At 40.8% G+C, this 25,286-nt stretch overlaps 1 protein-coding gene across 3 annotated transcripts in view; it reads left to right on the top strand.

Annotated features, from left to right (window-relative positions):
* Window positions 1-215: 215 nt before the first annotated feature.
* TAMM41 (TAM41 mitochondrial translocator assembly and maintenance homolog) overlaps window positions 216-25,286 on the top strand; it is a 33,979-nt gene continuing 8,908 nt past the window's right edge. Inside the window, exons 1-7 of one of the 3 annotated variants that reach the window (XM_063121217.1) lie at window positions 217-390; window positions 1,642-1,821; window positions 3,163-3,255; window positions 14,590-14,740; window positions 18,430-18,575; window positions 23,246-23,411; window positions 24,815-24,877. In XM_063121217.1, coding sequence (XP_062977287.1) covers window positions 262-390; window positions 1,642-1,821; window positions 3,163-3,255; window positions 14,590-14,740; window positions 18,430-18,575; window positions 23,246-23,411; window positions 24,815-24,877 — 928 coding nt within the window. In that variant the 5' untranslated portion in view covers window positions 217-261. Of the gene's footprint in view, window positions 391-1,641; window positions 1,822-3,162; window positions 3,256-14,589; window positions 14,741-18,429; window positions 18,576-23,245; window positions 23,412-24,814; window positions 24,878-25,286 lie in introns of all 3 variants that reach the window. The other 2 variants (XM_063121219.1, XM_063121218.1) reach the window with 2 other exon arrangements.

The raw sequence follows: 25,286 nt of genomic DNA, 5'->3' as shown, positions 1-25,286 counted from the left end.
GCCACATAGCCATACCTCCTAACGTTGTACCATACCAGAGAGGGCGCTGTGCCTTCAGAAAGCCTCGATTGAGCTGCTTGGTGGCTTCCTCTTGACGCCGCTTCCCTTTCCCGCTTTCCTCAGTTACTGGCGTGGAGGTTGAGGCGACGCCAAGCTTCCGCCCGGAGCCTCCAGCTGCTCGGCGTCCTGCAAGTCCTGTGCGCGCGTGTTCGAGGCGCGCCTTGTCGCTGCTGCCGCTGCCGCCGCCGCCGCTTTGCCCGCATGTCTTTGACGACCTCGGCGGTGAAATTCCGCCAGATCTTAGCCCATTTCCCTCAAGAGTTCAGCCTCGCCTTTGCTTATGGGTCTGGGGTCTTTCAGCAAGCGGGGGCCTCTGCCAGGGAAACTGAGGTAAGTGGGGGCAGGAATCAATTCCTCGGAGGGGGCTAGAGACCCTCTGCCCACTCTAAAGGCAGCAAGGGACTCAGTAGTGCTGGCCCCTTTCGAAACTATTCCCACGTATCAGGGAGCTGACATGTGTTCTTTGTTTTAGCAATCACTACTGTTCAATTACACCTACCTAGAAAACACAACGGGGTCTGTCTAGGATTAGTTTAACTTAAGTCCCACATGGGTCTATGTTAAGTAGGACTAACACTGAATACAGTGGGACTCGTCTTCATTCATGTAGCAAAGTCTTTTATTGCAGCCCAAACCAGTAGCTAACAGTGGCACCCTATGCATGCTTACTTGGAAGTAAGTCTCACAGTCTACAATGGAGTTACTGTCAGGTAAATGTGCAGCATAAATCACTGCAACCTTTAATTTAAGCCTATAGACTGCACTCCATTCTGCACTTACCTGGGAGTAAGTCCTATTAACTTCAGTGGGACTTCTGAGTAACCATGCATAGGATTGTGCAGTGAGGCGGCTTCTTTGCATGGCAGGTGATTCTTAATATAACCACACTGACCAATTTAGTATTTTACATACCAACTTGTTAGTGGCCTGTGGTATTGTACTTGGTAATTGATGGGACTTTTTTCAGTGGCTGTTAGACTTGTGCTGGGTGCACTGTAGAGGTTTGATTTTATTGTTATTAACTGTGTTCAAATTCTGATACATTTAACTAAACTGTTAACTAAGCTGTGTGTGATTCATACATTTGGTATGAATCACGCACAATTCTCAGTGGGACATGTTAGCAGCGACCGTGTTCAGATAACATGCTAAGTCATGGTGGTTAAGCATTTTTAGCTAAACGTTATGGCTTTTTAGCTAAACGTTATGTTGTGTGAAGCATTCCTAACCATGGGGGCTGCATAACCACGGTTTAAACACGCTCACTAAACGTTTGCTGCAAAAGGGTTAGCAGCCTAACCTTGGCTTAGTGTGTTGTCTGAACAGGCCCAATGACTTTTTATATTGGTTTCCATGGGACCCAAGTGCAACTTGTGCTGAATCCAACCCATTGTAATTGAAGTGGGCAAACTTGCTTAATGAACGTTTGGAGAAAGATATCATTGCTTTGATGTAAATCTTAAGGTTTTTTGCTTTCCAATCTTCCTGTTGTCTTGTGGTGGTATACCTTGTTTACAATCATCTTGTAAATTGATTGTGTCACACAGAGATTAATAAATTCTGTTCACTTTTGTTTTGTAGAACAATATGCTGGATTTTGTGTTTGCTGTTGATGATTCCGTAACATGGCATAAGATGAACCTGTTAAAGAATCGGAATCATTATTCCTTTCTAAAATATTTTGGCCCCAAGCCAATCAGTACCGTCCAGAACTATGGAGCAGGGATTTACTACAATACACTAGTGCCTTGTGATGGCAGGGTAAGTAATACAGGTTAAATCTTTTAATATGTCCATGTCAGAACAGAGATAATTCCAGAAATTGGCTCCTTCAGGAGATACTGCTAAATATCAGCCAGATACAGCAACTAGTTTCACTGGAAGATTCACTGGGTCTCACAACACAATAACCACACTCAATAGTTGAGTGTGGGTTGTCTTTGAAGCATGGGTTGTTGTTGAAATGTTGGTTATCTTGTTGTCTGAACCCAGCCGTGAAAACAAACCATAGTTTGTTAACCGTTCACAGCACAGCAACAACCCCAAAAAGATATCAGCAGAATAGTATGTTAAATAACAGGGCCCTTGTCCAGCAGTTCTAAGGACAGTAGTGGTAAGTGAAAAATGGGTCCCAGTGGGAAAACTCTTACCTTTAATCTACTTCCCCCGCTTTATTTATTTATTTATTTATTACATTTCTATACTGCCCAATAGCCGGAGCTCTCTGGGCGGTTCACAAAAATTAAAACCATTCAAAGTATAAAACAACAGTATAAAACCATACTATAAAATACAATATAAAAGCTCAACCAGATAAAAACAGCAGCAATGCAAAATTACAAATTTAAAACACCAAGTTAAAATTTATTTATAGACTGTTAAAATGCTGGGAGAATAAAAAGGTCTTCACCTGGCGTCTAAAAGCATATAATGTAGGTGCCAAGCGAACCTCCTTAGGGAGCTCATTCCACAGCCGGGGTGCCACAGCAGAGAAGGCCCTCCTCCTGGTAGCCACCTACCTCACTTCCTTTGGCAGGGGCTCGTGGAGAAGGGAGTGACTTGTGACTTCCAGAACAATCCTGGGATGAGTTAAGATGAGAATCCTTTCTGAGGCTTTTGAGAAGTTCCTTCTCTCTCTTGCTGCCTCTCAGGAGTTTGGATAGTTGCCTCAGTTAGAACCACGTTACCTCTGCTGCAGGGTTTGCCATCTTAGGAGAGCCTTTGGTCTTTCCCAGCCAAGCCCTAAAACCTCTTGGCTGGTTTGGGACTCCTGCAAATAGGGCTAAGACCACAGAATCCACAGATTTTTGAATGGCAGGTAAGAATACCTGTAGCCATTTGCACTTGAGTTGAGGGGCTTTGGGGAGAATAGGAAAGAAGTGCTGTTCCTGTAAAAGATCCTGAGGAAACACTCACACTGTGCCTGCCTGTCAGTTCTTTCTCAGAATGACTATCTAGAAAATTAGCCAAACTATTTTTCCCCTCATATTTTGTGAACCATTCCCTCCAAACGATGGGCAAAAGACTTAACCTTTTTGTTTGGGCGACTGTCTCTAATGTACACTTAAGTGATTTGCCTCTCATTTTCTTGGCATGTTTCAGGTTATAAAATATGGAGTCATAAGTACTGATGCTCTGATGGAAGACTTGCTTCACTGGAAGACTCTCTATGTAGCTGGGCGTCTGCAAAAGCCGGTACTTTATCTCATTGGTCTGCTTGACATGACAAAAGCCATATCAAGAGGGGCTGTAGAAAGTAGCATCAAAATATGGTGGTGTGGGCTGTGCTTTTGTAATGGTGTTAACTAGGCAAGTCACTTGCATTCTGAAGTGTTTTGCAATGCTGGCAAAGTCACAACTGCTTTCCACTTAAGGGTCAAAGTACATGCTGTTGTAATTTGTGGTTTTTACAACGTGTGCTTAAACTGGCCACTTCTAATTTGAAGAGAAGACCGCTGTGGGGCTCTCTTCTGGAATGTGCTCTTGCTCTGGATCAAGGCTTTGCAAATCCTGCTCCCTCCCTCCCCAGCTGATATTTGCCCCTATGGCAAACAGCGCCATTGGGGGCAAATAGTGGCATGGTGGGGGATTTCCAGAAAGTGATGCAACAAGGCAGATCAGGGACAGCTTCCGGGGTGGGACGGAGCTTCTTTTTCTTCAAAATAAAAGTGGCTGATCTAAAAATGGTATTTATCATGTAATGTGAAGTTGGCCTGAAGTGGCTGTGATATTTTGGAGGGAGCACTGTCCTAGTCCCAGCTGTTGGAAGCACTAACACATTGCACTGCAACAGGTACAGCATTGCCCCTTGATTCTCTATCCCTCCTCACTTACTACACTTTTGACATATCTGGGATAGACCTTAGCCTTTTTCCCATCTACCCACAAGTCTTTCTTTGATACTGTTGTGCTGTCCATGAACTCTTCCGGGTAGTAAAGCCTCTGATACTACACATCAGATGCTTCACTATGCAGTGGCTTATGAACTGTAGCTAAGGAGCCTAGTACTCCCCTTGCGCTACCAGTGATGCACTAGAGCATAGGTCCCCAAACTTTTTGGATCCATGGGCTCATTGGGGAATTTTAAGATGATGATGATGATTATAATAATAATTTTTATTTCTTACCAGCCTCTGCATTTTGATCGAGGTGGGGAACAACAGTAAATATGAAATACATAAAACTGAATTAAAACAAATATACATTGTTAAAACATCCTAAAAACATCCTGAAAGCATACTGAAAGCATCCTAAAATTACACTGGATAGGCCTGCTGGAAGAGATCAGTCTTTATAGCTTTCTTGAATGCTAATAGACTGTTAAGTTGACGAGTCTCCTCCAGCAGGCCATTCCACAGTCTGGGAGCAGCAGAAGAGAAGGTCCTCTGGGTCCTGCTGTGGGCACCACCGTAATGTACTTAATTAGAGGGTTGCTGCTGCTCTGGCATCTACTTTTCACATCTATGGCTCTTAGGCAGCATCTTAACCAACAAAAACGTTAGTTTCGTGTCTATTGGACACAGCAACATCTCTTAATTCGGCTAATTAATGATGGTGCAATACAGTGAATGCTGCTTTTAAACATCTATTTTAGCAATGTTCAGGGGTTGCTTCTTTGGGAGGAAGGTGAAGGTTATTACACAGAAAAAAAAATTGTGCTGGAACATTCCTTAATATTCACTGTTGTCCATAGCTTCACCCTACCCAGTGCCTGTTTACACTTCCCTGTGCCTGTTTGCATTCTCTTTCCCTCCTTATTGTTTACTACAACTTTATTAGATTGTAAGCCTATGCGGCAGGGTCTTGCTATTTACTGTGTAATCTGTACAGCACCATGTACATTGATGGTGCTATATAAATAAATAAATAAATAAATAAATAATAATAATAATAATAATAATAACCTTTCTGAATGATTTACCTGCTTCATGGAAATTAACAAATGGTCAGCATTAATGACCTTTTGTCAGCTAAAAGACTAATATTAACAACATTGGAAGGGTAAACACTCACCTCCTATAATGCAATGGATTGAGGACTTTACAATTTCAAAATCTGAAAGGGTGGCATATAGATGTCACCTTCAAATAGATTCTTATTTGGATGTTTGGTCTTTTGTTTCAGCCCATGTGCAATTGCTAGAAGGTATGCACTCCATACAAATCAATGTATGTATATTTTTTAAAATAGGAAAAAATAGGAACTTTGGAGCTCATGGGCACTCTGTTGGAGATCCCAGCACTAGAGCACAGTTTCACTATTATAGAATCTTTGGCCTAACTGTAGATCAGTTAAAGTGTCCAGTCTGTGTTTCAAATGCTTTATTAGGTATCCTTCCCTTCCTCCAAGGAGCTCAGGGTAGTGTTAGTCTGAGAACTTATGAGTTCCTAAGAGTATCCAGTGAGTTCTTCTTGTTCAGAGTCCAACTGTCTGCGACACCACCCATTCTAGGAGCTTTTGGATGCCTGTTAAGGATAAAAGTGACTTGCTTGTTTATATACCTCAAAGTTTGCATAAATGTACCGTATATTTCACGTTTTTTGACTGACCACTAGATGGAAGCAGAGTTAAGTCAAAAGGTGGAAAAGGAAACCTAAATTCAGCTTGAAATTGAAAGGAATCATTCTGATGTATAGTCTGGGTGTGGGGCGGGGACATGGAGTCCGCTTTGGATAGAGACTTCAAGTGGTACATTTCAGGCGCCTCTGTGTTTCTATTTTAGTTTATCCTGCTGTGTAATATTTCCCCTCTATATCGTGTGAAACCATTAGTGGGAGCTGGTTATCTGCCACAGGAAGCAGCAAATAACACTTGGAGTGTTTGACTAGATTAATCTTTAGCATACATCAAAAAGATGATTATATGTTGGCTCTTGCTAGTAAACTTTGTGGAAGATTCTTCTTCTCCTGCACTCAGGCCTGGAAAGAACAGGAGCTGACTGTTTCGTTTGCCTGTGTGATCATTCATATTTCGTCTGGGGGCTAGATAAAATCTGATATTGATTCAGATCTGTAGCCATGAACGCCGTTTAGTTTTCACAGGACTCGACCACCTTAGAATGCATATGGGAGTCTCTTGTTTGAAAGTTGATTCCATCCAGTCTGTCCCAGTGTGTATTTTGAAATGGGAAGATCCCTGAGAAGACTGTACCATAATAGATATAGCATGTCTAAATTTATAAGATTCTTCTAACTCAGAGAACATTTGGTGAGCAAAATTAAGTCTGTAGGATGGTAGGTCTTTAGCATTTTTAATGTTTTGCTAAAAGTTAACTACCTTAACTAAAAACCTTCCATAATAAGTTCTATATAGAACTAGTGATCTGCTCTGAAATCTTGGGAATTTGTAGATAGACATGTAAATAAAAATAAATAAAATCAGACATATTAGGAAAGACCCAGTGGATGAAAACCATCACACTATGCTATTAACATTGCACAGATGTGGGTTTCTGCTAGCGTAACACTAGCTCCCAGACACTGTTGGATCCTTATTTATTTATTTATTTATTTTATTTTATTTATATATCAATGGGATCCTTCCCATTGGATTTATGAATTCACCTACATAGGATTTTCTTTCAGCTGTGCTATCCTCGGACATGAAATTCTTTTTTCTTGGATATTTTTTCGTATCTATACTTTGCAAGATTAACCAATAATTTATAGCTCTTGGAATTTTAAAATTATTTTCTTGGAGAAATTGTTATAACTTCAACACTAGTTTTTAAATCTTGGTGACAACAGCTTCAGCGCTGATCTTTGAAGCCTATTTTTTCATACCTGAATATAAAAGCATTCTCTTCTTTGAAGTTTCAGGTAGATGATGCAATACCTTTTTATTGACTGTTTCCACTCTGTGATTGAGAACAGACCTTAATGTTGAAAAACAAGACCTTTGCACAAATCTGACAGTGTCATATTAAACATGATGAAAGTGTTATTCTGTGTTGCCCATTTCCCTCTGTTTTAAAAGGGGATTCAAGCAGAAATAATTCCTACTGTTCAGTGTGGCAGTGTCGTGTTCTAACTAGTGGTGCCTTAACCAGTTAAGAGATATCTAGCTAAATGTGTCTACATCTCTCTCTCTCTCGGTGGTGGGGGTGTTAGAATATTCGCCCAAGCTTTCACTGCCCTATGTATTAACCTTACTTCAAGTATACCCTTATAACAGTGTGAATATGATCTATGTAGTTCAGTTGAGGACATCTCCAGTAGGGCACAAATGGCTATTGAGAATTGTGGGCTCTTTTCTTCTTCCCAGGCCTCTCTGCCTGTTTCTCAAGAGTTTGCTGGCTTCTTTATTTATTTATTTATTTATTTATTTATTTATTTATTTATTACATTTCTATACTGCCCAATAGCTGGAGCTCTCTGGGTGGTTCACAAAAATTAAAACCATTCAAAGTATAAAACAACAGTATAAAACCATAATATAAAATACAATATAAAAGCTCAACCAGATAAAAACTTTGGACGCAACGTAAGATTGGATTAGCCAAGTTCTCATCTAACCTCATGTTGAAGAACTGGATAAACATAGTAGTAGCTTCCCCACCCCCAACTCAACTTGGGGTTAAATAAATTTATGTTCTGTTAAACTTTAAATGTGTGATGCCACCTGGCTGTTGGGGAGGGGTTGAGCGTTTAGGGATGCTATTGAGTCCCACTAATTCTGCCAAGCCACTCCTACCTCACCTGCCTTAGCTCCACCCATGTAGGTTTCTCTCACATATCCCATCCCTGCTCTACCTACAGAAGCCCACCTGTCAGCCCACAATTGCTTGATATGGAACTTCCACATTCAGAGGCAGTATACCTTTCGAAAACAAACATTGCAGATAAATTGGGAGGTGCTGTTGCCTTCCTGCTTTGCTGGTAAGTTTCTTAGAAGCATTTGGCTGACTACAGATGAAAATGGAATGCTGAACTAGATGGAGACAGGTGACTTGACCAAGACCATAAATCAAATACAAGACAACAGTAAGGTCTAAGACCCAAGCACCAGGCATTATTCGGGCTCATACTGGCTTCTGCAAGATGTATTTTACCGAAGGCAAACCAGTTAAGTTTGGAGACATGATTTGCCCATGGCCTCAACTATCAAGGGCAAATCTCCATCCCCGCCTCCAGTATTTTATTTTATTTTTTAAAAACACCAGGGTTTCCCCCCCTGAAGATTATAGTAGAAGACCTTTTTGCCTTTCTGGTTAGCACCATTGTTCAATTGTTTTCAGAGACTATCTCTCCATGGCTAGAAGTTGAGTGTGTATCTAGATATCAAAAATTACAATGAAGTTGTTTGATAGCAGTGCCCCTACTTACTTGTACTTGAACTTACGCTTTCAATTCCTGGCAACCAACATTTATCTTTGCACCTGGCTTTTTAATTGCAAACCTCCTTCACGAAAAATTGTGTACTTTGGGTTTCTCGCGAAATTCCATTTTGACATTAGGCCTTTCAAAAGCCAAGGAGGATATATACCAGCATATTAGTGACATTGAGTTACAAGATCATATAAGAGCAGCAACCCCATATCCTGAATTTAGAGATGGGGGGTAGGCTCTCCTTCCTGAAACATATTTAACTTCTTTAACTGTTTCAAAATACAGGAAAGCATTCACGCAGGCTAAATTTAATGTGCTTCCCTCCGCATTTTTGGAGGGTAAATATAATAATATTCCATATTCTAAGCGCCTATGCCCCTGTAAAGCTGACATGATAGAAAGTGTGGATCATGTATTGTTGTACTGCTCCTTTTATTGTGATTTTCGGCATACTTTCATCACTCCTATTTTACAAGGAATACCTGAGAGATCTGATGTGTTCTATACAGACTATCTTTTGGCTGATCAGAACTCTCAGATAACCTCCAAGGTGGCTAAATTTTGTGCTGCGGCCATTGCTTGTCGGCGTGGGATGATATCATCTGATTGTGATAATGTTTTAATCTCTTAAAATATGTGGGACATGTACTAATTAATTGTTACCATATATTGTTTTATTCATAGTCTCATTTTATTCTGTCGGTTTGGGAATATTATATGTGCTCATATTGTTGTGTTGTTTTGCTGGTCTTGTGACCGTAAATAAAATTCATTCATTCAGACCTTTTTGCATTAACTTGACATTAAGATATAAGAACATAAGAAGACCAAACTGGATCAACCAAGCATCCATCTAGTCCATACTTAGTTCACACAGTAGTCAACCAGCTGTTGACCAAGGACCCACAAGCAGGACATGGTGCAACAGCACCCTCCCACCCATGTACCCCAGCAATTGGTGTATATAGGCTTAACTGCCTCTGATACTGGAGGTACTGATACTAGAATCAAACTAGAAGAGAAGAAGAATCTTTAAATGTGAATCTTTTTTAAAATGAAAATGAAATGAGAATGCTTACACACACAATGCATTTTTACAACTTTAATCAGCACTTTTGAAAAAAGAAAAGCTTGTTTAGCTTGTACAAATGATTAGAGAGAGAAAACTGAAATAGCTAATGTAACACCTAAGGGTATTTCCCCTTGTGTTAACCTAAAGGTATGGAGGGAAGCTGTTGAGAAAATTATTGCATATTTTTATACTCATGGGAGTCATTTTAGCAGATTTTTTAAAAAATAAAAATGACTTGGGAATTAATCTAACCAACCTTATCAGGTGACATGGCAAATTTTGTGAAAGTAAAATGTGCTGCGAAGGGTAAAAAAAAAAAAAAAAATCCACGCTGCCATCTTAACTGCCAGTTGTTAGCAAGATAAATGTTTTCTAGCTCTTTATTTCAAATCCACTGAGATCCATTTCCACTTTTGGCCACTACTGAAGTTTCTGAGCAAGATGGAAAACTCTTTAGGAACACAATGCTACAAATGACTACTAAAGCACATTAATAAAGCTTGTCATGCAGTTGTACACTTCAGTCGACTTGGTGGTTTTTTTTTAAAAAAAAAGTTAGCTGGTCATTAAATGTCTCTACGTTAACCGGGATATATCACTTTATTGTCACAGCACTGGCTTCTGCAATACAAGCCTTCTATTTCATAATTCCTAAGTAAGTTCTAGGTTTGGGCAAAGTTAGTATACTCCTGCAGCTGGTACATTCAGGCCACAATCCTAAACATTTGCCTTGAACACAGTGGGATTTACTTCTGAGTAAACATGCATACATTTGTGATGTTCGTAAATAAATAGGTCAACAGACAGTCTCTTGGCTGGATGTTGCTTGTGAATTAATTCAAAAATGGTTAAATGTAGAGTACGTGGACCTAACAGTCTGGAAAAATCAGATTCTGTGGGTGTGGACCTCATCTTCAAACTGGCTAGGACAGCCCCATATTATTATTATTATTATTTATTTATTTATATAGCACCATCAATGTACATGGTGCTGTACAGATTACACAGTAAATAGCAAGACCCTGCCGCATAGGCTTACAATCTAATAAAGTTGTAGTAAACAATAAGGAGGGAAAGAGAATGCAAACAGGCACAGGGAAGTGTAAACAGGCACTGGGTAGGGTGCGTGTGTGTATAATATGTATGTAATATGAGTACTTGGAGAAGATTTACAGTCCGATCATATGTTTGTCCATACACAATTCAATCTCGCAACATTCAGTGGCACTCAGAAATGTATATGCACTTTCAACTTTATACTTATTAAGGCAAATGGAAGGAAAGTGGCTTTTAAATCTATGACTCTCAGTAACTTTAAACAAGCCACTTAATAGATTGGCACTCAATAGAAACCTGACTTAAAAGTGACACCGGGTAAACAAGAACTTACCTGTGTGGCGTTGCATGTGCCTAGTGTCTCATTTAAACTGGGCCAGGGTTGAGCAACTTGTGATCCTCCAGATATTTTGGCCCAGAACTTCCATCAGCCTTAGCCAACATAGCCAATGGTGAGGGCTGATGGGAGTTGTAGGCCAAGACAGCTGGAGGGCCACAAGTTGCTCAGCCCTGAACTAGGCCCTCTGTCACTAGGGCAAGCAAGGTGAGCACGCTACTGTAGCACTGGCCTGGTCTTGTAATTGTTACCATACTGCTGCTCCATTTGGTTGTTTTCTATTGCATTATTTTCATTGTTTCTGTTTCTTTTCTATTGTAGCTGTAATTGTTAATTGAGTATCTAATTGTGTTTTTAATACTTTGGCATGTAAACTGCTTAGGATTTTATGAGATCAAGCAGTATACAAATATATATATATATATATAAGGTTATACAACTAGCACACCCAGGCAGAATAAACCGATTTAGACAAGGCACCAGGTGTGTGTGCAATGCTACATAGGTAGCTACTACTTAAAGACCACTGGTTGACCAAAGCCCACTGCTGCCTACATGGCAGGGTAAAGAGCTGTAGGATTGCAGTCAGGAGGTCTTTCCCAGCTGTCCTATCTCAGATCCTCTTACCTGGAGATGCCGTGGATTGAGTCTAGATGTTTGTCTGCAAAACGTATGCTTGATCACTAAGCTATGGCTTTTCCTTGGACCTTTGCTGAAGTCTGTCTGGGTAATTTTAAGCAAGCAACTGTCTCTCTACCTTGGTCTCTCATTTGTAATATGGGGACAATGGGCCAGTATTATCCTACACCAGACTCTGAGAACATACTATTTGTAAAGATGGTTTTCATCCCATGAGGAATACAGTATGACAGAACATGACACTCCTTGCAATTGGCCTTTGATTGAAGGGGCATGACAGTCCAAAGACCCCTGAGAGGTATATGCATGTAAGAATAAATAATGGGCATTATAAGAACTTGTTAGATGAGGAACCCTTAAAAGACTGTTTTAGGAAGCTAAAGCTGTAGTCCTATGTATGCTGAGTTGGGATTAAATCCCATTGTATTCAATGGACATTATTTCAGAGTAAAACATTTAGGCTTGGGCTCCATTGACTGTTTCATAGGATCATATCAAAAAGTCACGTCTCCATCCTGCATCACCAGGACATGGTAATGATGGGCCTTACCACATGGGGGCACGTAGGAAACAAGGTGAGTCAGACCGTTGGTCCATTTATACTAGTAATGTTGACATTGACTGGCTCTCTAGGGTTTCAGGCAGGGTTTTGTTTTGTTTTGTTTTTGACCAGGGATTGAACCTGGGACTTTATGCAAGCAAAACATTTGCTCTCCCACTGAACTACGGTCTGTCCTCTGATTTAGAGATTAGATTTTACCCTGTAAAACAGGAGAAGGTCTGTGTTTTGACTTTCCCCATATAAAATAGTAGTATAAATTGAGTCAAAGGGGTGAGTCACAGAGCTGCATTTCTTACTCATCGTCCCGTCGTCCCCTCAGCCAAGCAGACAAGCTACTCCAGCAAGAGTTTTCCTAGCATGTAAACACAGTTGTTCTTAGTAGAGGTGAGCTAGCCGTTTGGTCACTTGATTATTCAACTGGCTGTGTAATTTGGCCGTTGGAGACAGACGGCGAAAGCAGCTGTCTTCCACTGTATTCCCCTATTGTCTTCTCAGCTGCCATTTTCAGTTCTAGGAGATCATATTGACTTTTTCCTTTCTCTTCCTCGAGGGGGCAAAATGCTTGTTTGTAAAATTAGGCTTTTAAAAACATGTAGGGAAAGCAAATTGAAAACATGTGTTCAAATAGCCTCTCCCAGGACCAGATTACCTTTAACTATTCAGATGGTTCCGATTTTATGTGGCTAACGAAAACCACACTTCAAATGCAGGGGGAGATAATGGAAGAAAAATGATATTGTATGCCCCATAGATTCGTTTTGGGTCTCCAGGGTTGTGTTCAGAAATATATATCTTCAGTTGTAAAGTTCTGGATACAATCATCCCTTTGTCATGGACTTGCATTTGCCCATGTACCTTCTGCATGTTTGTAAAACTGAACACTGTAATAATAGCAGTCTATTTGTTTCATTTCCATCTAGCTCCAGCTGTCACCTTCACTCTACAATCATCTTGTGGGATTCTTTTTTATATACATAAAGAAGAAATTAGTATTTAGGTTAGAGGTAATACTTACCTTGCAATGTGCTGGGAGCGGCATAACTGCATAAAACCTTTCACACTATTGCTCATTCTATGGGCAGATGCAACACGGTTGGATACAATTTGTCTCAGATTAAAACATCCTGCAAAAACAGTAAATGTATATGGGTTAATTTTATCTAACTAAATCACAAAGGCCTCTGATAAATCAAGACCGCTTATTCATATTTCATTGCTACAGAAGAAAACATGCATATAGCTGGGTTTCAAAAAGCTGCTTAGGCAAGGGGCCTGTGCTATTCCAGTGAGTTGGTTTTTTTTATCATGAATAGCCAACCCTTTTGCTCTATCATAAACCCTTGAAATTCTCATCAATTTCAAAAGCTGTTTTCTCTGAGGGGTGGTGGTGGTTGATGTTCAAGATGAATATCAACCTCCACCCTGCTCAATGGGCTTCAGTGCTCTAGTTTCACAATTCCTTGGATACTAGCCAAGCCCTTTAAAGTACATTTGTCACCCCTTCTGTTCTCTGATCCAGCTGATGGCTCAGTGTGTTATAACTTAAAGCCTTCCCCAACTTGATGCCCTCCAGATGCTTTGAACTACAGTTCTCATCATACCTGGCCCATGGCCATGCTGGTTGGGGCTAATGGGAGTTATGACTCAAAACATCTGGAGAGTATCAGGTTGGGGAAGGCTGTGTCATCATTCCCTGAGTAAAACTTTAAGGACGTAAGAAGAGCCCTGCTGGATCAGACCAAGGGTCCATGTAGTCCAGCATTCTGTTTGCACAGTGGCCAACCAGCTGCCCACGGGAAACCCACAAGCAGGACAGGAGTGCAACAGCATCTTCCCACTCATGTTTTCTAGCAGCTGGTCCAATCACAATTTAGGGAGGCATAGCACTGCTTATAGGCAATCCTTCCTATTTTGACTAGGTAGAAGCTGTATAGATGTGCAAGAAGTTCCAGTTAAAAGCATCAGGCAGGCAGTGAAAGACTTCTGTCTGAGATGCTGGACAGCCACTGCTGGTCAGAGAAGGCTAAATGGACAAGTAGTTTGACCACCTGGTGTAAGGTAGCTTCCTAGCTTCCACTGTAATGCCAGAGTCTTCATTCTCATATCAGAATAGGTCTACCTTTAAAAACAAATACTTTATTGCAGTGTACTTTGATGTACTGCATTGAGTTTAAGTGTTTAATTCTTCCCATTGATCTGTAAATGTTTTGCTTACAAAGATGAAGATCTCCTTTGCTGAAGATTGAGCTTCAGGAAGTCAGGAGACCTCTAGAGCATTGCCTCTCCATAATGGCATTGTTCATATTCACTTATGACACGAGTGGGGTAGGTGTGGCCCTCCAGATGTGCGTGGACTGCAGCTCTAATCACCCCTCGCCAGCCTAGCCTACAGTGAGGAATGATACGAAATTGCAGTCCAGCAACATCTGAAGTGTCACATGTTTGCCATCCCAGGTTTATGAACTGGATGCTGATAATGGATATTGTTGTTCTTTTATACCTGATGCCTTGCTCCAAATTCTCTGACTTCTTCCAGGTGAAAATCCTTACCCAAAACGAGAATGTTTACCTGCAATCTGCCCTCACTAGCAACTTGAAGAGTGCCGTAACAGCAGCCTTCCTCATGTTGCCCGAAAGCTTCTCTGAAGAAGATCTCTATATGCAGATTGCTGGACTGTCCTATTGTGGTTAGTATGACTTTCAACTGATTTTTGTCACCGCCTTATTAAGGAGCTAGAAAAGGTTAGTCAGCTTGGATGGAGGAGGTGTCATAGACTTCAGCTTCAACCCACCCACATGTCCTGTTTTACCCTTTCTGTCTGACTTGCCAAGAGGTCCTATAACAACATCTGATGAACAGCGACTTACAGTTTCACTCACCATAAAAGGGAAAAAAACTCAGCAGAATAAACTGATTTCATACTGTGCCATGCTTGTCATTGCCTTCTCCCATATGAAGCTACCAGTACTTTTAAGATCTTCCTCAGAACCTTTACTCCAGGTTCCTCTGCCATCTGAAGTATGGTGGCCTGGGATGGGTACAGTTAGCACCAATTATGTGAAGCTCCTTCCTGGTATGGGTTCATTCCACTCCCTCACTCCCACGCTTTATGCCAGAAGTAGGTAACCTGGTGCCCTCCAGATATTTTGCATTATAACTCCCATAATCTCTGACCATTCGTCTTGTAAACAGTTGGCTAAGAAGGTTCTCTGCTTTTGGACTCTCTGGTGGTTGTTATGGAGAGTTGTTGGTTTTAGTCACTAGTGCTGTTAACTGCTTGTCTTTACTATATCGGTCTCTGGGGGCCTGTTCAGAAAACACAGTAAGCCATGGTTAGGCCACTAACCTTTTACAGCAAATGGTTAGTGAGCATGCTTAAATTGTGGTTATGTACCCGCCATGGTTAGGAATGGTTCATACAACACACTAAGTCATGGTTCACAAGACGTGCTAAGCTCAAAATGCTTAACCACTGCTGCTTAGTGTGTCATCTAAACAGAGTCAATCTGTGTGGGGTTTTTTTAAAATTTAATGGTATTGTAAGCTGCCTTGTAGACCCACGGGGCCAAAAGGCAGAAATGTTTTAATGACTAAAATCCAACAAAGCACATCCCCATACCTTAGAACACACCTGTCAGACATCAGCAGTTGTCAGCAGCATCTCAATAAACCCAGGAGCCCCAAATAAATTATGTACCCACCAACACTTCAACAACCCCAAATTCAACAGAGGAAAAAAGACAAAAGGGAGTAGCTATGTACACCGTTAGTTATGTACGTTGCAACTTAGGCTTTCTCTCTTGGGGTTGTAATGTCTAATACAGTTGAACTGACAGGGATTTTGTTTAATACTTGAGATTTTAAGTTTGTGGGGAGAAGCACGGGCTTATATAATGCATTATGGTGGAGGAGCGTTAACTCAGTGGTCTTGGAATTGCAAAGAAGCCTTGTTGGCACAGCATGATTCAGAGCTGAGTGAGTATATTATGCTTGCATGTGGTAAGGGAAATCCTTTGACAAACTTCCTCCGACCTTCCCTGGGGTGACTTTCTGTCAGACAAAGGCAGAGTAATGGCCCAGGTGCTTTTGTTTCAGGAAAGCTTAAGGCACATTCTGTAAGACTACACAAGTGTTGTAAATGTTATGCCTTTGTGTTGAGGTACCTGGCTTAGAAATTACACAGTGCAAATTTTGATTATATCCCTAGATCATGAGAAAGTCGCCTTTTTTGTTGTTCAAGGCTGCCTCAGCATTTTTTTTTCCAAGTTAGCAAAGTCTCTCCTACTGTAGAAAGTTTAACATGGTAGTATTCTGATTTGGGCTTTTTAAATTGTGTTCTTTCCGTGAAACTGCTTCCTGCTGTGTTTACTGGATTCAGTTCCACTTTCTTTAGAAAACAAAGTTGTTATTCCCTTTACACACATACATGTGAGTTACCACCTTTCCTATTTTGCTGGGCAGAGGCCCTAAAAGCATTTTTCTTCTTGGCAATTGTCCTCTTACAAAACAAACAAACAATCTCTTAGCAAAATAGATAGAACTAGAAATGAAACTTGAGCAAGGAAACTGAACAAAAAATAATTTGAGGAGAAAATAACCTCCATGTTTTGTCCATGGAGTAATAAGGAGTTTTGGCAACTTGGCAGTGAGGAGGTGGGGAATGAACAATTGCTTGGCCACAAAAGTGTGTAACAATTCTAAAGGAACTTGAAATGTTACTACTTCTGCCTCTTCATTCTTTCTAATAACTAAGCCTTTTTAAAATCCGGACTTCCCTTTGGAAAGTTTCATCTCTAGGTGGGACACTATATTAGGGGGGGGGAATAAGAGTGGTTATGTAAGGTTAGATTTGCCTTATGGTCATCTTGTTGCCCCTGTTTCAGCTTACACATGTCATTTTTCTTCTTTCTCCTCTTTTTAATTAGTATATTAGTATATATTTAGAAAAAATATATATACAAAAAACAGTATCACATAGAGAGAGAGTTTAAAAGTTTAAAATATATATCTAGTTTTCTTTAAAAGTTTACACACTGTAAAATGACACATACAAAAATTGCAATAAAATAGCCAGTATAAATATAATACATTTCTGTATTCCTGTAAATGTGCTACGTTGGCACTGGTTACTTTACTTTATATACAAAACAAGTCAAAGGAGCAACAAAGGAGATTGATTCCTTATACTAACATTTATTTATTTTATTTTATTTTTTACATTTTTATACCGCCCAATAGCTGAAGCTCTCTGGGCAGTTCACAAAAAGCAATGAGTAGGGATGTACATTTTCTTCTCAAATTTATCATTCCAGAAACTAATAAAAATTTACCACTGTCTTCATAAATTGATTTTCATACTTTTGATTTTCATGAGCTTTGACGTATAGGCGCCATTTCTAACACTTCCACCTCTATTTATTTAATGAATGGGGTGACTATTTTGAGCATACTATTGAAATGAATTAGCTGAATGCTGGGCTCATCTTGTTCTATTCTGTGAGTCTGTGCTGGAGATAAGGGAAAACCAGTTCACCAGGCCTGTGATCCTTATCCCACAGCTAGTTGGAGCATTTATAATTCTCTTGCCTCCACCACACGCGTAACACAGGAGTATAGGAAGCTGCCTTATACTAAGTCAGATGCTTGGTCCATCTAACCCAGTACTGTCGGCACTGATTGGCAGCAGCTCTCCAAGGTTTCAGGCCAGTTTTTTTCCAGCTCCACCTGGAGCTGCTGGGGATTGATCCTGGGTCCTTCTGCATGCACAGCAAGTGCTCTACCACTGAGCCATGTGACTTGATGCTCCACGCAGAGGCCAGAATGTGTGGAGGCCAAGTTTGCAGAATCTGTGGAGCACAAAGCCCTGCCAGTGGGAGTAAATGCAGGACCCTGGCCATTGCTTCGCCTCCAAGCGTAAAATGGCACTTTAGTCTGAAGTTTGTCACAATATTATTGCACGTTAGACCCTTTAATTTGGGGTTTCTGCATATCTATTGTCCTGGTAGGTTATAAGTGATAAACAGGGGATCTGCCCTGATTAGTCCTCCCCCTCCCAGGCTAGACACAGCCATGGTTAAATAATGTAGATCGGTTATGTGAAACTAATGAAACGGACCCAACGCAGACAAAATACTGCCTGGTCTGCTGACCATGGGGGACTAGGAGCTCCCTGTGGGCTTGCAAAATGCCTTCCCACTTGATTTGACATTTGAAACCAAGCATACTTAGCACGACATCTGCATGAATGGTTTCGCTAACTATCGTTAATTCCAAACCCTCAATTTGCGATCACGGTCAGAAATCAAGGTAATCCCCATGCAAATCATTTGCCTTTCGGTCAGTAGTATGTATGTTGACCATCTTGCTTTGGTTTAGGTGATTTCAGAATGATAATTGGAGAAGATAAGTCAAAAGTTATGAACATAGTGAAGCCCAACATGTTACATTTTCAGATGCTCTACAATCACATATTGCAAGATTGCCCCCAAGTGGTGTACAAGCACCAGCTGGGTAAGCTAGAGGTAAGCAGTTCGTTGTTGTCATTTTAAAAAAAGCTTACTAATGATACTGCTTGTGGTTGTGTTCTTCCCTCCCATTTCCCCCTGGTTTGGACTATTTGGGCGACTTCATATGTTCAATTTGAGGAGCGAATGAGCCATGGGTATATTACAGCCCATTTTAGCTTCCATTATTGAATAGTTGTGTGATGTGAGGGCACCGTGGTGGCAGACATTAGCAGTTTCACCTTTATAGATTATTGAGTGATAACTGCAGTTCTCCCTTGGATTTTATTCTCTCTTTATAAATGCTCTGATTAGATCCTGGAAATAAGAGTGGTTTGAAACTAGATGGCTTGAGTGCCTGTTAGCAGCAGTGTGCCCAAGATGAAACAGGAGGCTTGCAACAGAAATTCAGGCAATAGGCCTTTTCAGTCTTGTTACCACATATTTACTGTTTTACTCTGTACAGCACCATGTACATTGATGGTGCTATATAAATTAATAATAATAATAATAATAATAATAATAATAATAATAATAATAATAATGTCCTTGTCTATACGTTTTTAAACTACTCATGATACGGCGTTTGTGGGTAGGTACATGTACTTGAACATGTTTGGAATCTATAACCAGAAGTCATGGTGTGCCACAGCAATAATTGGATAGGGAAAAAGCAACAGACAATCAGCTAGAGAAGAAAGTAATCAAATATATGGCTTATTATAGAAATAAGTATATGTGCACCATTTGAATAGGATGCACATGTACTTATGGTTAATTATAGAGAGAGAGCCAGGTGTGTGTATGTGGGGGGCGGGCAGACAGGGAACCGAGAAAGGGATGGGACAATATGCTAGGGTTTAGGAAGGAATTGGTTAGGGGGAGAAGGAGCAGCAAATATCTAATAAACAGGCAGGCAATAGGACAAAATATTTATTCTATTTCTGAGTTGTTGAATAACTATTGTTGTAGACACATGTCTAATTGGATTGGATTTAGGGACGAGGATGTAAATCTTACTGTTTTAACTCTATTTTAATCTTATATCAATTTTGCTGTGTGGTTTTATCCTGGTTGTGCTTTTTATACTGTATTTTGTAATTGTGCTTTTAACCTGTTGGTTGTTTTATTGTGGTTTTAATTTTGGTGAACCGCCCAGAGAGCTTCGGCTATTGGGCGGTATAAAAATGTAATAAATAAATAAATAATGTGGCCCGAGGGTACACAGGTAGCTTTCTGAGAGATTAGCGAGGTGAGAGAGAGAACTTGGATAGAGGAAAGTAAAATTGAAGTGCAAATGTTGCATATTTCAAAGCCAATGTGATAAAAGGGGAGCCTTCCTCAGGTTTCTGCTGTGATCTGGGAACTTTGTTTTGGGGGCCTGAAATACTGGGGTGGGTTGATCAGGATAAGGGATGGGCCATATGCCCAATCCAAGAGACAGAGAGTAACGTAGATACCAGGCTGTGATGGGGGACTGAGGGCAGGCTAAGCTCTTGTAGGTCTCCTTGAGTTCTGTTTGGCGTGGAACTAAACAAAACATGAGTTCTTCTCAAACCCTACCAAACTGTTCAAGAATGCATGTGCTGACAAATGTAGGAACAGCTTCCTTGCTACGCAAGGGGTAAACTCCTTGAAACTGTGTGGCAGGTGATCTTTCCCATGGTTGAAGAGTGCAAACATGCAAAGTGCACGAGGAGGGTCATGGACGTGTCTTGGGTGCAGGTCTCTAACTTTGATGGGCACTAACATGTTTACCAGTGGTGGCATGCCTTAGGCATGGAGGAAATTCCTTCTCAGGGCTCTAGATGAGCCAGTCAGTAGCTGTGCTGTGTCCAGATGGCTTGATTGCATTAGGAAGCTGGCAGAGAATAAGACGTTTGCCTATTATGGAGGTCCCATGCCCCTTGCATAGGGTAAGAGTCACTCCTGTGATCTCTGTGCCATGGGATGCTTCCTGACTTCTTGTCCTGGGTGCCTGAGTCCTGGCTTCCCAGGAAGAATGGAGATCTTGGGAGTCAACCTACGAGGGCAGCTTTCTCAAACCTGGTACCCTCTCAGTGTTTGATCTTCAACTCCCATCAGCCCCAGCCAGCAGGGCCAAAGGTCAGGAATGCTGGGATTTGCAGTCCAAAACATCAGGAGAGCACCAGGTTGAGGAAGACCATGCTAGGGAGGAAATACTCAAAATGACTCTCTTTGTAACAGTCTGTGATCAAATACCCAAAGATTATGATTGTGTAGCTGAATTTCATGCCTGCCAAATAATGCTTATTTGCTGGACAGATCCCATGTGGAAACAGGTTACTAAATACGGCCTGAAGGTTATCATTTACAGTAGGAATACATGTGTGTAACAAGGTCTCATTGTCAGTTATGGAAAGTACATTCTGGAAGTCCAAGCTGTTCCTTGCCCAGCTTTGGCTAAGTTATAAACATCTTGGCCAGTGTCTAAAGAGCTACTTGACAAGTGACTATGGCGATGCTAGCTCAGGAAGATTTGTGACATCCAGCCCCTTCATCCCACATGTCACAATCTTGTTTTTTTAAAAATCTGCTTAAGACACAATCCTATGCATGTTTCAACAGAAAAAAAGCCTACAACTCCCAGTATGCTTATTTCAAGAAAAAAATGCATGGTTGCAAAAACCACTTGTTAGAGGGGGCAAAGCTCTTGTTCAAGAAACTTAATTCTAAAGCCCTTTTGATGTGTGGAACGAGTTGCCCTGTTTGCTTCTTTCTACATGTGTGTGGCTGGGGGTGGGGGTAGACAGACAGACAGACATGTTGGTTCTAATTCCACAGGTTTGTTTTAAGGCACAATAGATTGCTGCCTCATCTTGTCACCAAGTTGCTGGGCTTCCTACAGAAATGGAATGAAATGCACCCAATGCTGAGAGCTGTGTATGTATAATATATGTTGTAATGGCGAATTTGGCAGCCTTTCCAGTTTATTGTGGGCACAAGATAACATCCTGGGTAGTGTGGATTTCATTCTCACTCGCACTCCAGAAGCAAACCCTTGAGTGGTAACTTGATTAATTTAACTTGTGTAAAATAGGAAAGCAGATAACTGCAGTTGTCAGGCCAGTTCTTAGTCATAATCATAATAGTAAGTAGGCAAGGGTGAATTGATGGGGCGGGGGAATGCCAGGTTCAAACTTGCACAGAAACCCTGCCTGTGCAGTGCAATCCAAATGTATAACCTGTAAATCCTTAAGAGGCCCTTGCTGGACAGGAATAAACTCCATAACTTGGTTCTGTAAGTATGTGACTTGTTGAAGAATACAACTACTTAGTGATGATATAGTATTATTTAAAGCCTTTCAATCAATTCACTTGTCTCCTGTAGAGATATGAAGTCTTGGCAAAAAAAAACCCAAACAAACTTTTCCCTCACTAGATGAAAAGTGGCTGGGGGAAGCATTTCAAGCAGGAAGCAGTTACTTCCATGGTTACTGTAAATGGGAGCCACGAAAAGGGGAGGGGTAGATCTCTCTCAAGAGGACTGGTTGGAGATTTGGGAAGTGTGGAATGGAACCAGAACACCCGGAATCGTGAGTTCAAGATTTAAAACCCAGGGGATCACCTTGCTAAATGGACAATCTTGTCCTCTTTTCCCGACCTGTTACAGTCAATGGCTGTCAATGCAGTCTCATCTTGTCAATTTCCTTGTATGTTTCATACTTTACTTTGTTCCCTTTGACAGTGAAACATACAAGGGAATTGACAAGGCGAGGTGTACATTTGCCCAAGTGTGGAAGACCACCAACAAAAAAATTGCATATTCCTGGGGCTGGTGGTTTTTATAGTTTTTTTTAAGCTGGTGAATGAAAGTGGGGTTGCGATCAGACCAAGGAGGATGGGACGGGTAGACAAGATGGTTTCTGCTGCACAGGACCCTGGGATACTGGGTGGAGGTCTGAAAGGAAAGAAAGGGAAGAAAAATCTGGGTAATCCCAGTCTATTGGGCGCACTGTGGACTGCTATGAAAATAACCCACACTGTGTAGCTTATTCGCAGGGTGGTTTCTCATCTAGTGCGAACTCAGCCAGTGTGGCTTGCCTAAAGCTAGCTATTGAGATCATGGCAAAAGTAGGACTTCAACTAGGTCTTCTCAATCACTTTTATTCATTATCCTACACCAGCTCACACTTTGATGTGAAGTCCTCTGAGTGGTAGGAATAAAACTCTTCTCATATTTGAGTCAAATGGAACATTTTGGATGTCTGAATAAATACTGAAGACTTTTGGATGAGTCTGAAAGATTTTTTGTGCTTAGAGTACTTAAAATGCATAGCATGGATGAGGGGCCATGGCCAGGTGATAGAGCACCTGTTCTCCATGCAAAAGGTCTTAGGTTTGATCCCTAGCTTCTCCAGTGAACTGGATCAGGTAGCAGGTGATGGAAAAATCGCCTGCATGACATCTTGGGGAGTCTCTGCCAATCAAAACAGTAGACAATACTGGGAAAGGTGGACAAAGGGTCTTTCCATTTTCTGCTGCCTGTGATTTTTAGGTGCCTCTTTTCAGGAGTGTTGGAGGGGGGGCATGGAGAAGGAAAGTTAGCACTGTGCTATACATTGGCAGTCTGGTTACAAAGTATGGCTATTAAGTTTTGATATTTAAATTATTGTAGTGTTGCTAAAAATAAAACAAACTATCTGTTCGTTCTTCTCTATCTTTAGATAGATAAGAGTCCAGAAGGTCAATTTACACAGCTAATGGCTCTGCCAAGGACCCTGCAGCAACAAATAACTTCTCTCATGGATCCTCCAGGGAAGAACAGAGATGTGGAAGAAATTTTATTGCAAGTTGCTCATGATCCTGACTGTGGATTAGTAGTACACCAGGGTAGGTTTATTGATGAAAAGCAATACAGGGGTGGATGTTTAAGGGTCAATCTTGTATGTGGTGACTTCAGAATTTTAAATTTTAATATCTATTTTTGTTTTGTTTTTAAAAAAGCAAGCTTGGGCAAGATGAGAATGTAGTCAACATTCTTACCTGTGCAATTGAATCAAACAGCAGCAACGTGATCTTGAGATTTTTTAAGTGAATCATTGGGTCCTTTGGAGACTTTTTATTTGTAAAGTACAAATTCAAAATGCTGCTTTATGTGTGTCCAAGGACTGGGCATGCATGTTGGGATTTCTCTCTCTCTCCTTCTCTCTCTCTCTCTCCCCCCCCCCCCCCCCACACACACAAACACGCGCGCCCTATTCCATATTACAAACTACTTGGTTTCAAAAGCAATTTCCCATTTGGCATGGGGAGCTACTGGTAAGGAAAAACAAGTCCAAAGCCCATTTGGGTGTGCAGAATTAGTTGTACTTTGGTAGGCCAATAACTGGTGCCTACCAAACAAAATACAGTCCTGAAGGCTGTTATGCCCAGTGGATGACATATTATACCTGTAACCCAAGATCTGTACTTGAATAGCTTCTGAGTCATAAACATACTGAATAGCTCTGGGAAATTCGATTCATTCAGCCTCAATTCCTCCATCTGTAAAATGTGCAAAATAATGACACTCCTTAAAAGTGCTGTAAAAATGGTGATTACTTAAATTGCCATGGGCATAACCCAGTTAAAGCTCAGTCATCTTAGGCCCCATTGATTTAATCTGGTCACAGTTAAGCCTTTTCTGTGGTGGCACCCTTACTTTTGGACACCCTCCCTAGGGAAGTTCGAGTGGCAGCAATTTTATAATCCTTTCAGTGCCAAGTCAGGACGTTTTTATTTGTCCAGGCATATTGCTTCTGTGTCTGCATTACAGTTTTATGGGTTTATTATGTGAAGTATGATGTGATATGTTGTGGTGATTTTCATGTTTGCTTGTTTGTTTTTATTGCCCTCAAATCTATTAGGAAGAAGGGTGGTCTAGAAATTCTTAAAATAAACAAATTAATAAAAAGGCTGGTAGCTGCGTCAGATTCTGCAACTTTCCTTGGGATGTACTATCAGTAGCAAAACTCAAGTTGTCCTCTGTGTAATGAAATGGCCTTCAGAAGTAGTTTTTTAAAAATGTAAATGTATGTGTTCCATATATAAAAATAAATAAATAAATTATTGGAATGAGTATTTGAATCTACTTGACCAAAGCCAAACTGTTGGGTGGGATTACTGCCAAGGTATGCTGCCATGCTGGGTTTATTGTGTTACTGGAAAAATATTTGACTTTTAACCTATTTTTTTTAAAATAATAATACTGTGGGTAACATCTGTTTTTGTTTATCCTTTCTCCCTCTCTCTAGGCATTTCAGGAATTGTGAGATCGTCCAGTCTAATTCAGAGTGCTAAAACCGCCCTAACAGCTGGTAAGGCCATGTGGTGCTGTGTTTTCCTGATAGTTTTACTCTCAAGGAAGTATACGTGCAAGGCTAATTCTATTATGGAAATGAATAATAATGACCTTGCATAACTTGGGGCTGAAAGCATCATGGAAATCAACCCTGTTGATTCTAGTGCTCTAAGAACCTGCAGCCTAGGGAGGTTCAGAAGGCGTGGAAAGCGATCTGACAGCTGCTGGGCCCAGAGTGCTCTGCAGGAGATTCAATTGAGAGCATCCATTCTAATCATTCTGGCAAACTTTGTCTTGCTCTCTCAACTAACAAAGCTGCACTGTGCTCTTGAGCTATTGAGAAACACATTTCTGCAGTTATATGTTGAAATGGTGTCTGTGTGAGTTCATGACTCACTGAACTGGGTACTGTAGAGTTAAATAAA

This window comes from Elgaria multicarinata, chromosome 3 (genome assembly GCF_023053635.1).
Source record: "Elgaria multicarinata webbii isolate HBS135686 ecotype San Diego chromosome 3, rElgMul1.1.pri, whole genome shotgun sequence".
Lineage (NCBI taxonomy): Eukaryota > Metazoa > Chordata > Lepidosauria > Squamata > Anguidae > Elgaria > Elgaria multicarinata.
The sequence above is the reverse complement of the archived record's forward strand: the minus strand, read 5'-3'. Positions and strand labels throughout refer to the sequence as shown.